General features: G+C 36.4%; 1 protein-coding gene across 3 annotated transcripts in view; it reads right to left on the bottom strand.

Annotated features, from left to right (window-relative positions):
- The window catches only part of RXFP1 (relaxin family peptide receptor 1), a 50,763-nt gene that overhangs the window by 3,053 nt on the left and 35,064 nt on the right, over window positions 1-12,646 (bottom strand). For 2 of the 3 annotated variants that reach the window (XM_033000221.2, XM_033000220.2), the window contains exons 6-17: window positions 12,091-12,162; window positions 10,958-11,029; window positions 10,063-10,134; window positions 9,218-9,292; window positions 8,863-8,934; window positions 7,830-7,901; window positions 7,002-7,073; window positions 5,666-5,737; window positions 3,218-3,289; window positions 2,755-2,984; window positions 1,237-1,647; window positions 501-719 (exon numbers count right to left, since the gene is read on the bottom strand). In XM_033000221.2, coding sequence (XP_032856112.1) covers window positions 501-719; window positions 1,237-1,647; window positions 2,755-2,984; window positions 3,218-3,289; window positions 5,666-5,737; window positions 7,002-7,073; window positions 7,830-7,901; window positions 8,863-8,934; window positions 9,218-9,292; window positions 10,063-10,134; window positions 10,958-11,029; window positions 12,091-12,162 — 1,511 coding nt within the window. The remainder of the gene's footprint in view (window positions 1-500; window positions 720-1,236; window positions 1,648-2,754; window positions 2,985-3,217; window positions 3,290-5,665; window positions 5,738-7,001; window positions 7,074-7,829; window positions 7,902-8,862; window positions 8,935-9,217; window positions 9,293-10,062; window positions 10,135-10,957; window positions 11,030-12,090; window positions 12,163-12,646) is intronic. The other variant, XM_033000222.2, reaches the window with a different exon arrangement.

The raw sequence follows: 12,646 nt of genomic DNA on the forward strand, positions 1-12,646 counted from the left end.
TAGCATAAAGAAGGTAAGCAGAGCTTTATATAACACTTGATGTTTTGAACTATAAATACCAGTTTGTAAAAGAAAGTTTTTTCAGGATAACAATTATATTGTTAAATCAAGATAGGAAACACTGCATTGTCCTGAACCATATTTAGGCAACAGAACTGGCATAGCTATAAGATGAAAAAAGCCAATGCAATTCAGCCTTGGGTTTCAAATACACTTTGTACAATTTATAGGTGTTCTATGGAGACAGACTTGAATGATTTGCATTTTTTTTTTTTTTGGCTGACTCAAAGGTAACTAATCTTTGATGATTATAGTAATATAGTTCAATTCAGAAGTACAACTATATAGGCCATTATATTGTGTGTAAATATGTATAGATATATAACAAAGTTCATTATAGTAATATAGTTCAATATATTCAATTCATTTTCTTCTGAAGTAGAAACAACACTCTTCATGCAGGCACAGTTGAAACAGCATCACAAAAAAAAAGGACATACCTGGTATTTCTACTTGGAGTAAAGAAAGGAGTTTCAAAATAAAAATGGGTATCCAACACAATGCATCAGTAAATACAATGAAGAAAAAACGTTTAGCAAGGATCATCTCTTTTTTAATATGATTCCGAATTTCAGTAGCTGTAATAGCTGTTTGGTGAACACTGTAGAACATACTCCCATAGGAAAACACAATGATGATAAAAGCTGCCAAGTTTACACCTGTTTAAGAAGTTAAAATTAGTTGTAGTTTAACAGCATAATGGCAATTCCACATCACCTATTTGCAGGCTGGGTAACAAAGAAAGATGTTTCATCTAAACTGCTAGTCCCATAGAATCACGTGGCCAGAAAATCTGAGTTTTTCTTCACCTGAACACTGAATTTTCACCTCTACTCAGGTATTTATTTCGTTCATCAACACCTGACAAATGGCTGCCCTCTGATCCAAACTACACAGTTTTTCTCTGGTCTTACCATTGCTCTACCTCCTTGACAAAGTCTATTCATTCAGTAACTTAATGGTCATTAATTTCTTTCTACTTTTTCAGCTCTTCATGCATTTTAAGATATGTAAGTATATCTAATACTGTAAAATATTCAGGCTGGAAAAAGTCTTTAAGTGCTTACTGGGGCGTCTAAGTACAAGGTGTGAACACCACAGCAAAGCTATTTTATCTGTTTGAAAATTAAGTTCATCTGCAACTCTAATTATATATAAATAAGAAATGCAACTTACCTAAAAAAATGACAACAGAATAAATCTGACTTCCTGAACTTTCTGACTGTTCTGAGTGAAGAGGAAAACACACGCCATTGGTGCCGTAGTAGTTCCTGAAAAATTCCTTATTGCTCAGTGGGATAAAAGCAACAGCAAACCCAATTATCCAGATAAGAATCAAAATAGAAATTGTCCTGCGTTTTCTGGGCTTCAAACACCTAAAAGGATAAACTATGCAGATGTATTTTTCCAAAGTCAGGTAAGTCAACAGTAAGACTGACACCTCTGTAGACAGAATAGCCAGCGATCCCACCAATTGACAATGAATACTGTCCATCCACAACTGAGCGTGCTTGTTGTATTCTCCGCGATATTTAAGATCAAAAGCTCCAATCACAAATAAATATATTCCCATCAGACAGTCAGCACCTGTGGGCACAGTGCTCAACATCATTATTTACACATCTGAATTTCCCATTCTCTGTGTATATGTATACTGGAAAACAGACATACACCTGTATATATGAGTACATATTTATAAGTCAGCTAGTAAATAGATATAAAATCAATATTAAAGTTGGAATGCTATTGTGAATTACAGTTAAGACAGTATGAGATTCAGTTCTATTCCTTTTTTTTTTTTTTTTTTTTTCAATTTCCATTTGGACTGACAGTCTGTGTTTCATAGTTGCTTCCAACCTGATTTTCTGAATCTCAGATAAAATTGGTTTGTAAGGAGAAAAAGACACGGCTTCACTTATAGAAATATTCTTACAACCTTTTTTTAATTAGGTCTTATTCCTTTTGCTGTTGACATTTGGCGTAAGATAATTTGCTTTGAGTAAGGCATCTCTGATGGAATCAAAGTTTAGTTTTGGTTTGTCTACCTTATGTTTGTTCAAAACTGATGTGCGTAGTCTTCCAAGACTAGTAAGAGAAGAGGAGCTCTCAAGATAGAGCTGAAGGCTCTTCAGGTATTTTGACTAGAAGCTTTGCATAGTATTCAGATTGTTCCCATGGAAACAACAAAGTTACAAAATCGCTGACATGCTGTACTTAGAATTGTTGCAATCATTTTATGCACTGCTGACAGTTACCCTTCAAAATGCAACTAATTACATTTGTTAAATACTTATAGGCTCTCCTGTATTGAGACGCGGTACTCAAGATTGCAGTGACTGTACTGCCAAACAGTTCATCCATAAACCTGTCTTGCTCTTAGGACTGAAATAAAAAAAAACCTAATTCTTAACACTGGGGATCTAGTAGTGATTGATTTTCTATATTTGCAAAACTAACATTTTGCTTATGTGAAAAATAGAATAACTATCTTGAACACAATATTTACATGTGCAAATTGTTATTTACTCAAAAATGCATGGTAAGGTACAGCATTTTGTATTGCCATTTGCAACAGCGTGAAAGTTCAGTTAATCCAGTGCTGGAAATACGTCACTATATTATAAGAACAAGTATCACACGTGCTATGAGCAGATGAAGACAATATTCTTTTACTTTTACACATGGAGTACTCACAGCAGAGAGACATGATTGAGATGGCGTGGAGCTTATTCTCCGATCTGATGTAAGGCCTCATGCAGATAACAAAAATATTTCCGAAGCAGGTGATGGCAGATACAACCCAGACAAACACTCTCTGTATGATGCTAGCTAAAAGATTCTCAAGGGATGAAATCCCATCAGTATTTGGCTTACAGCTGCGTACATGAGGGGCATATCCACAGTACTGGAATTTCTTAAAGTATCTGGTCGTGAGAAGGGAAAACAGATAAGATACGGTTATAGTTTGGTTACCAGAATATCAACACACTCTAGTAACAACTCAGAAAATGTATTGTGAAAGAAGAAAAATTTAAAACTGTCAAAATTTGACAACTTCTTACATGATACTTTCCAAACACTTTCGTTTTCAATTATCCAGTATTCTGTAAATTGTAAAAATCAGACCAAAGAAAGCAAACTGGAATATTCTACTTACATGTGGGAAAGGTTTCTCAGAGGTCTGAACATTCTTCTCTGGATGTTTGCAATTTCAATGCCCTCCAAGCTGCTGTAAGCAAAATACTCTCAGTAACAGGCCATAGAAACTCAGCAGTAAAATAACAAATTTTATGAGCATCTAATTGTGCTTCTACGATTATAGGAAACTAGAGATGAACTTTAATAGCATCTAATCTGTCACGCCTTTGAAACTTGAACAGAAAGTCTGCATAAAAGCTGAAGTGGAATAAAATAAATTGCAGTTAATTCTAACAAACTCGCTGTTCTTCCAAAATCACGAAAAAGGCCCTTTTAGTGTGTTCTCAGCAGTGCAATCTCCAATTAGGTTGCCCTTCCAAAGTATTGTTCTACTGATGCTCTTTCATCAGCTCTGGGAAAATAATAACTTGTTCCAATAATAATATTTAACGTGTCTCTTCTGCCTTTTATCCTAGGGAGTGCTTCACTAGACAAACAAACTGCTGCAGGAATTCAGTCTTCATTGTGTCAAGAGCAGCAGAAAGCTGGGACACGGAACATGGCATGTAAGGGAAAACATTGGCTTTCTTGTGACACATAGATGGGATTTCTTATTTATTTATCAAATATATTGAAAATGACACTATTATTTCCCCTGCAGTGCTAGATCAGTAAACTGTAACTGTGTGAGTTGTGCTTTTAGAACTTCAGTTTCTGTGTTCTTCCAGTCCATTCCATCCACTGATTAGACGTGCAACCAGTCAGAGTTCTCCTTGTGGGGAGCCTTGTTTGAATTCACCGTTCAATGCTTTGAATGCAATATTCATGTAAGTTCTGAGCACATTTAGGCAACAGTGGAGAAAAGCACCAATCTTACTGCTTAGTTGCTGTGGGCTGGGTGGCAGTTTTACTAGGAGACAAGAAAAAAGCCCCCAGTATGGAAATGTGTTAATTTTATTTACCCGCTGCAATGAACCTTAGTGTGTGCTTTCCATGGCTATTCTTACTATTTTGAACTAGCAAAGAGGCAACTGGTGTTCTACAGGCTGCTGAAATATGCAGTTTCCTATAGGTCTATCTCAAGATTTAACAACTTTCTTAATTTAAAAACATGGAAGATCATTGCCACTGAATTGCATGAGTTACTTGGCGATAAATAATGGATAAAGCATATGCTCTAGCCTGACTGTTAGAGAGGCAATTAATTATTCTTTTCTGTGCTTGACTACTTATTTTAATGAAATTTGTACAGATTTAGTATTTTCAGATTGTTAGCCATTTACCAAATCACTGTGAGGAAGCTGGACTGACCAAAGACATGTGCACTGCTGGGTACATCTCAGGAGTCAAATCATAAACTCTTGTTATGTTCCTACCCAAGGAAACATCTCTTTTTGGATCCCCACAACCATTTTTAGTAGGGCCTGTTGTGACAGGACGAGAGGGAATGGCTTTGAACTAAAAGAAGGTAGATTCAGACTAGATATAAGGAAAAAAATTTTTACTATGAGGGTGGTGAAACAGTGGAACAAGTTGCCCAAATAGATGGTAGATGCTCCATCCCTGGAAACATTCAAGTTCAGGCTGGATGGGGCTCTGAGCAACCTGATCTAGTTGAAGATGTCCCTGCTCACTGCAGGGGGGGCAGGATGAGACAACCTTTAATGGTCCTTTCCAACCCAAACTATTCTATGACTCTAAGATTTTGAAATGATGACTGACAAGAACCAATGCTGTGCTCTACCAAGCTGGTTATTGCAGACATGCAGCGGCTTGTGAAGAGGTACGTAAGTCTACCACAGGGTAATTTCAGCTTTGCAAGATTGTGCGATAGTGCAGTGACAATTTTAGGAAGAGCTCTGCTGTCAGAATTCAAGTTAGAGCGGCTGTGTTAGTGCACCCACAGAAACTCCCCCTAAACTCTTCAAAAAGGTTTGTAAAAGTCCCACCTCCCTCTGACATGACAGCTGAATCATGCACGGTTTATGTTATTCTTTTCATGGTGTTAGCAGTAGATTCTGTAAGAATGGAAACATGTCCCCAGACTTGTACATATACCAAATTCCATTATAATTCCTATCTTTACATATCCTAGTGGTACCTGCCCAAGGTGTTAAGAGCCCCAACTGGACCTTGTATGACTTTTAAGCCCTGTGAACAAATCGTGCAAGGTCACATGAAGGTTGCATTAATCTTGTTCTGTAATAACAGAAAAGACAGTGTCCTCTAAGCTGAATTTATGATCTCTGTAGGAAAAATTTCCATTATGAAACTGATATTTTCAGGAATGAAAATTTGAGTGTTGCTAGTAATTATTTTCCAGGCTCAAATTGTTGAGGATCATCAACAAAACTATAAACTATTTCAAGGGCAATCTTTTACAAAACATTCTGGATCACATCCTTCTGACAGAGATGTGCATAATCACTAAGAAAATATAGCTAAACCATAAAAACTTGGTACTTACAGGGATTTGAGTTTAATTAGAAAATCAAACTGGTCTATTTGTATTTTCTTGATGGGGTTGTAAGAAAGGTTCCTGTAAATACAACATAGATATAAGTAACTTTGGACAACTTCCTTACAGCTTCTTCTGTCAAACCACATACCCCTTTTGCTTTTCCAGTCCTGCAGGAAGGACTTGTACAACTGGCAGTTCCAACTTCCAATGATAACATTCACTTAGTCACCTTGCTAAGCACAGCTGCAGCTGCCTCCCCCAGCCTGTTGCTTAAAGGCTTTGACTAGAGAAGTATTTTAGTTATTAAACTTCACGGACTAGTATTTCAAGTAAAAGAACCTAGCTGAACTGCATGCATTTAGAAATAAATTACAATTGATTTTGCTAGTTGCTAAAATCTATTTTTTTCATACTGATTCATGTGAGTTCAAGAGACAGAAGCAGTGGAATGTAAAAACAGACATCAGCATTAGATGCTGTCACTCTCTACAGGAGTTTTCCAGGTACATCCCCTTTTTCTTCTCCCTATAACTTTTCCTTATGTTTTTGTTTTGATATTGTAACTAAAATGCACAAACTCAGTAAGTGCAGCTTGTACATACTTGGTCGCCCCAGTGTATTTTAAGGGATCACAAGGATGCTGGAAAAAACAATAAGTTATTCCACATACTACCTTCTCTCCTCCGGAGAGGTCTTCAATTTTGTGACTAGTTCTTTTTTCAGGTTATGTGAGAAATATTGGGACTTTCCAGCAGCAGCATTTGAGAATTTGTCAATATACATGTAATGAGAAAAAAAGAGACTATCTTTCTGATTTTATGATACTTTATGCTTTTTGGGGAACTCTTTCACAGGAAAAAAAGCAGTTGCAAATGAGGCATGTGTAAATGTTGTTACATGTTTATGATCTATTTTTAGAGCCAAATCCTGATATCACATTAAACATTCCCATCAAATCATTAGTTTCTCATGATATACCTAGCATAGCTCATTTTGTATATACTAAAAAGATCTGGAAAAAGGTAGAATTTGAACCAGCTGTCTTTTGGGACATGAAAATACACATCTTTTACAAAACTATTCCAGGCAAAATGTTATATAGAGTTACTTCTGGGATAAGTGTTTCTTAGGCAGAGCCTAAATGATGCATACAAACAAAGATGATCTTTTTCCCCAGCATTCATGACTGAAAGCATCATCTCAAATGAGTAACATACAGTTATATATAATAATAACAAAAATAACAACAACAACAACAATAACAATAATAACAACAGCAGCAACAACAATAATAATAACAACAATAATAATTAATAATAATTATTAATAATAATATTCTTACAGTTGTGAAAGCTCCTTCAGATCCTTAAATATATATGGAGAAAGCGATTCAATCTTGTTGCTAGCCAAATCCCTGCGGAAACAGTCACAGATTGAATACAGTAAGTTCCTACTAGGCTCAGTAATTTTACCAAACAGTTTTGCAGTTTCAAGTCATGCAGTTTTATTCTATTTGCCAATAGGGTATTATTTATTATCTAGGTTATCAGAAACTTGGACTATAAAATAATGCTGTTGAATCAAGGTGGAAAGGTAGATCCATCAGATCTCTCTTTGTCTGGTTAGTTCAGATATGTCATTAGATAGGTAATTTATTGTTATTTTATTTACATCAAAAAGAAAGTATAATACACTTGAGTAGTAGGATCTTGGAAATAAATGAAACATACTGTTTCATGATGGGAATTCTTTCACACGGGCTAACCAGCAAATCTTTCCCTTAGTTCTTCTCCCTACCTTGCTCTTTATTTTCACTAAACATAAATCCTAGTAACTGTGGACAGAGGAGTAAAGGTCTCAGTCTGACTGAAACTGTCTAACTGCTCTAAAAGGCACTGAAGGCACACGTGCACCTAGGCTGTGGTGATGTAAGATTAATTAATGTTATTCTGTTCTGGGAACATGATCTTGTGAGCAAAACCCCCTGATATTATTGATACAGACTATGTATACTGTCAGCTATTTCTTCCCCATTAAATATATAGCCCTGAAGATGGGTGCTATCTCCAGAGCATGATATATATAATCTACTTTATAATAAATGATATTTGCAATATAAATTATAAAACTTTGTGACTTGTTGTATAAGTAAGAGAAGAAATCTACTCACAATTCATCTAACTTCTGGAGAGAAGAAAAGCTGTTTTCATTTAAAAAGTTAATTTTATTTCGTCTCATCACCCTGAAAGAACAAATCAAACTTATGTTGCTGCTTCTTGACATCTATTTGGTTTTGGAGAAAACTTCTTATAAATTTTAAAAATCCTCTCTTCTCTGCATCTTCAAATATTTGCCCAATTCGGTTAATAAGCTAATTGAATCTAGAAGCTTACCATTTTACCATTTGATAAATAACCTTTGTTGCCTATACACGCATGTACTTGTACCTATATATATATGTATATATATGGATGTATATATAAACACACACACCTATAGCAAGCTGGTATAAATTGACTGAGGGCAGGAGGAAGATTAAATGGGGTGGAAGGCTTGTGACCTGACCGCATCTTGGACACGGGCACATGCTTGTGCAACTTTTCCTGCACTTGTATTTCACCCGCCACAGAGCTTGCTCCTTAAATGAACCACCTGGATTTTAAAAGCAAAGAGAAAGCCGCGAATATGGGTGCTGCACAAGAGTTAAAAATTGAAAGTGACAGGTACTATGGAGCCTACTAATCTATCAAAAAGTGGAAGGGATTTTCTGAAGATGATTACGTCATCACTGAAGAAACTTTGGGGGAAATTCTAAAATTGATAAGCCAGCCAACCCACCAGCAAATCAAATTCTTGAAAATGAAGAAAGCAGCTATGCATTTTGTATGTTTGCTGGTTTTTATTATGATATTTTTGCCTCATTTTCCAAGTGAAAAGTTAGAATGAAAATTTCTAAATCTTAGTATCAGTCCAAATCACTTCGATGAAGTTTAGTTGCATATATCAACACTGAACTTTGCTACAAATATAAACAATAGCTATTCTGTATGGCACTCATTTAAAAGCAAACATTTTAATTAAATCTCCTTGAGATCTAAATAACCATGACACTCGGGAAACTTTTATATTAGCTGTAATGAATCACTCGACTGCTCAGCACAAGCATACCTGACTCTGGCTAGCCAGCATATCCTATTACTTACAGTACGGTTAGAGTGTTGCAGGAGATGAAAGTGACGTTTCTTACATGATGGATTTGGTTGCCTTCAAGGTCTCTGGGATATAAAAACAAAACATCAATCACTGAAAATAAATTCAGGCAGTTATTCTAAGGTAATTAAAGAAAAATACTACCAGAACTTCATGACTGCACAGAAGAGAGTGGGAACCCGACATGCAATGTTTCTGCACACTTAATTGATGACTTCAGGTCATCAACCCTGCGGTGACCCAGCAGGCACTCTGTAAGATCCAGCACCCCATTAGAAAAAGTGTCATGGAAGTATCATACAAAGACAACAAAACAGTATTTTCTCTAGTGAAATGAGATAGACTTACAGCCAATTTAGTCTTGGCATATATTGGCACAGAGGTTTATCAGGCAAATGAGCAAGAGAATTATTCATCATCTCTCTGGGAAAAAAAAAAAAAAAGAGAGAAATAGTATAGCTGGTTATACATTTTTGAAAAAATTCATGTCTCTTATATTTGTACTTTTGAAAAAAAGGCAGTCAAAGCTTGGTTCGTTTCTCATAGTCTTGAGGGTAGTATTATTTTCTTAAACTTTCACATATTCCTCCTGTGGCATTCTGTGGAGCAGTGTTTTACCCTTAACTCGCTAATTACCAGTTAAAGGAAAGATGTTCACTTCACTGCTACTTAAACAGAACATAACAAGTCAGTACACATATTTTGACTATTTGCTCAAAGCATGTAACTTCTACGGGTGAGGGAGGAGGGGGGAATACGGGGAGAGTGTTCCCTCGGGGCTGCGGGGGAGAGGGTCCCTCGCCTTTTGGGTCTGGAGCGGGCAGCGGCAGGTCTCGGACGGGGTCTCGGGCAGGGAGGCTGGGCTGCTGCCAGGGGCAGGGGCCGAGGGACCCCCGGCTCTGGAGGACAACTGGGCCCCATTGCTGCACCTGCCACGTCCTCGCCCTCGCAGCGGCGTTGTCTTTTTACCATTTTCCCCACCCATCTCCCTAGACTTTTCCAGACACCACACATCCGCTGCTGCCAAAATCCTCCTACTGCAGCACATTTTGCCTGGGGGGAAGAAAGAGCCGCAGGTGTACTGCCAGCACTCTGGGGTGAGCAAGCACAGCTGCTACAAAAAGCTTTTTATATATGTCTCCCCTCTGTTCCGTTCTTTTAAATAACACCTTTTGTTCTTATGCCATACTTACAGGAGAATAAGTGATTTGAGTCCATAAAATGTTAATGGAGAGATCCGATTTATCCTATTATTTTCAATTATCCTGTAAATTACAGCAAAGCACGTATCAGATTGCAGTCAATTATCGGTCTTAAATTGAACAGATGATAAAAAGTAACATACTTTGAAGTGGATTGCTTCAAATGTCCATTCACGCTACTTAAAAAATTAGCACACTACTCCTTAGCAGGTCAGGGTATTCATCAAATTAATTTCCTTTCAGAGGAATTTAATTTAAAAAAGAAAAAAATTATAGAAAGTAATTACTTCAAACATAGAAAAAAGTTTTTCCCTGTGAGTTTTAAAAACTCTTTGATCGTTTTGAATGGAATCTCTGTGAAAACAAAGTAGCACCACAGAACAGCGTTCCACAGCAATCCAACAGTTCCAAACACACAGAAGAATGTTACTATTTGCTTGTTTTTAACACCTTTACTGAGTCAAAATAGTCTTTCATTTTCATCTGTCCAAAAAGCAGTAAAAAACTGCTATTTCAGATTATGATAGTAATTTCGTCTGGGGCATTTCAAGCACTGCTTATGGGGAAAGAGCTGCACCCCAAATGATCTTTCTACCGTTTTAGAGTATCTGATTTCATGTATTAATTTGTAACAAGAAATTACTAATAAACATTATTTAGTATTGTAAAAGTCATCAGTCATTTGAGCCATTAAGGCCCAAGTACTAATCTCTACTCTCACCAAAGTCAATTGGATTTTTACCTTTCACAGTGTAATAGGAGTTCCTCAGTTATTATCTAGTATAAAGCACATCTATGCCCCGAAATGAAAGCAATCAAAATATTTATTTGTCTTGCTTTAATTATTCCTTGAGAAAATAAACATACAAACAAGAAAACAACATACAGCCATTCAAGTCTGTGGAGATCTTCAAAGACACCAGGCTTCAAACTGGTTATCTTGTTGTTACTCAGGTATCTAAAACAAGACCGACCAAAGATAAATGAATGGAATGATTAATTAGCATCAGATGCATGAAAATTAGTTTTAAGGTTTTTTTGTTCCTTGATAATTTATCAGAACACCACTAAAATTTTTCATAATTATAATATCTGATTATGGTAATTTTCATGCCATTCTTTGAGAGCAAGGTGGGACTCTCTCTAGTGAGGACTTTCAGAACAATCATGTAGAACATTTTGTCTTATCTACAAGAAAACACAGCAAGCTAAATATTTTCACCGTGTGATATTTTAGGCCCTTCCCGGTTTCCTTCTGTGTAGGGATTCATTTAATGAATATTCTCAGGATCCCGTTCAGTATTTTCTAAGGCCATTCATCGTAAATGTGAATACCAGAATTATGGAGAAAGAGAGGCTGAGAAACGAAGGGAGGAGGGTGGGGGGGTGGTACTATAAATGATCTGAGAAGGTAATAATAGCAGCTGTAATAACAGATCATCAACCACATTTGTGTAATGGAAAAATAAGAGGTACAACATTTTGTAATTTTCCCTTTAAAAACACTGCAGAAAAAAAACGGTACTGAATTTATGTATTGTCTCTCACTGGACATTTTCTGTAAAAGTTAGAAGCACCTTTCAAAAAGTTGCTGCAAAATAAATTAAAAAGCTTTCTGTCATTACCGATACTGCTTACTTTGGTTTGCTTCTGTAAACCAAAATACAATGTTAAAGAGTTTACATCTATCACAAGCTCTCACTTTTGTTTTGCTGCTTTTTCATTCTATCTGACTTTCTGCAGGGTAACTACCAGGCTGTCTCCTTCTTGAATTCTGATGATTTGAGGAATAGGAGTGAAGTAGGGAGCCCACTTGTATTTTCAAAGTATTGTCCTGTCAGATGAAGTTGCACAGATAGCTCTTAATCTATCTTTGCTTTCTCAATCCAATCGTTGGGTTTAAGATTTGAACTATTTTGCAACTTCCTAACATTGAACCAAAGAAGAGAGGCACATCCGTAGCGACTCTCAGAGCTCTTCCTGCTGCTTTTTACTTCAGAATCAAAAATAAATACTTACAGTTTTGTCAAGTTGTATAAACCTTTGAAAGCACGTTCAGATACAGCTCTGATTTTATTATTCTGAAGATACCTAAGAAGATACAAACCCCAAAACAATTAATTCTCTGAACACACAAAGTCAAAGCAAGCATAAATAACCAATGAAAATCTATCAACTATACTGAATGCAAGTGCGAAACTTGAAAAGAATCTGTCAAACTTGCTACACCTTAAATTTGACAATAACCATTTCACAGATACGGCTGCAAAGACTGCAAAGGTGTTTGAAAGAAATACCCATCTGTCCCATCAGATTTACAAAATTCATTCAAATGGATGCCTGGTTTGCCTGAGCTGAACAACAGAGTGGTTGGTTGTGACCTTCTTATTTGTGACCTTCTGATTTAGGTACCAGCCTTGCAGTTCTCACTTGTGTGACCTGATCTTTATGTTTAGTCAGAACCTTGCTACAAGCTAAATTTTCCATGGCAAATGTCAAATTGAAATGTATTTTTGAATTTTCTGTTATTTTCAAGATAGTGCATTTTAAGATAATATCATAAAAATGTAAAATG

The sequence above is a fragment of the Tyto alba genome, unplaced genomic scaffold, assembly GCF_018691265.1.
Source record: "Tyto alba isolate M040663 unplaced genomic scaffold, T.alba_DEE_v4.0 Super-Scaffold_6, whole genome shotgun sequence".
In the NCBI taxonomy this organism is placed as follows: domain Eukaryota; kingdom Metazoa; phylum Chordata; class Aves; order Strigiformes; family Tytonidae; genus Tyto; species Tyto alba.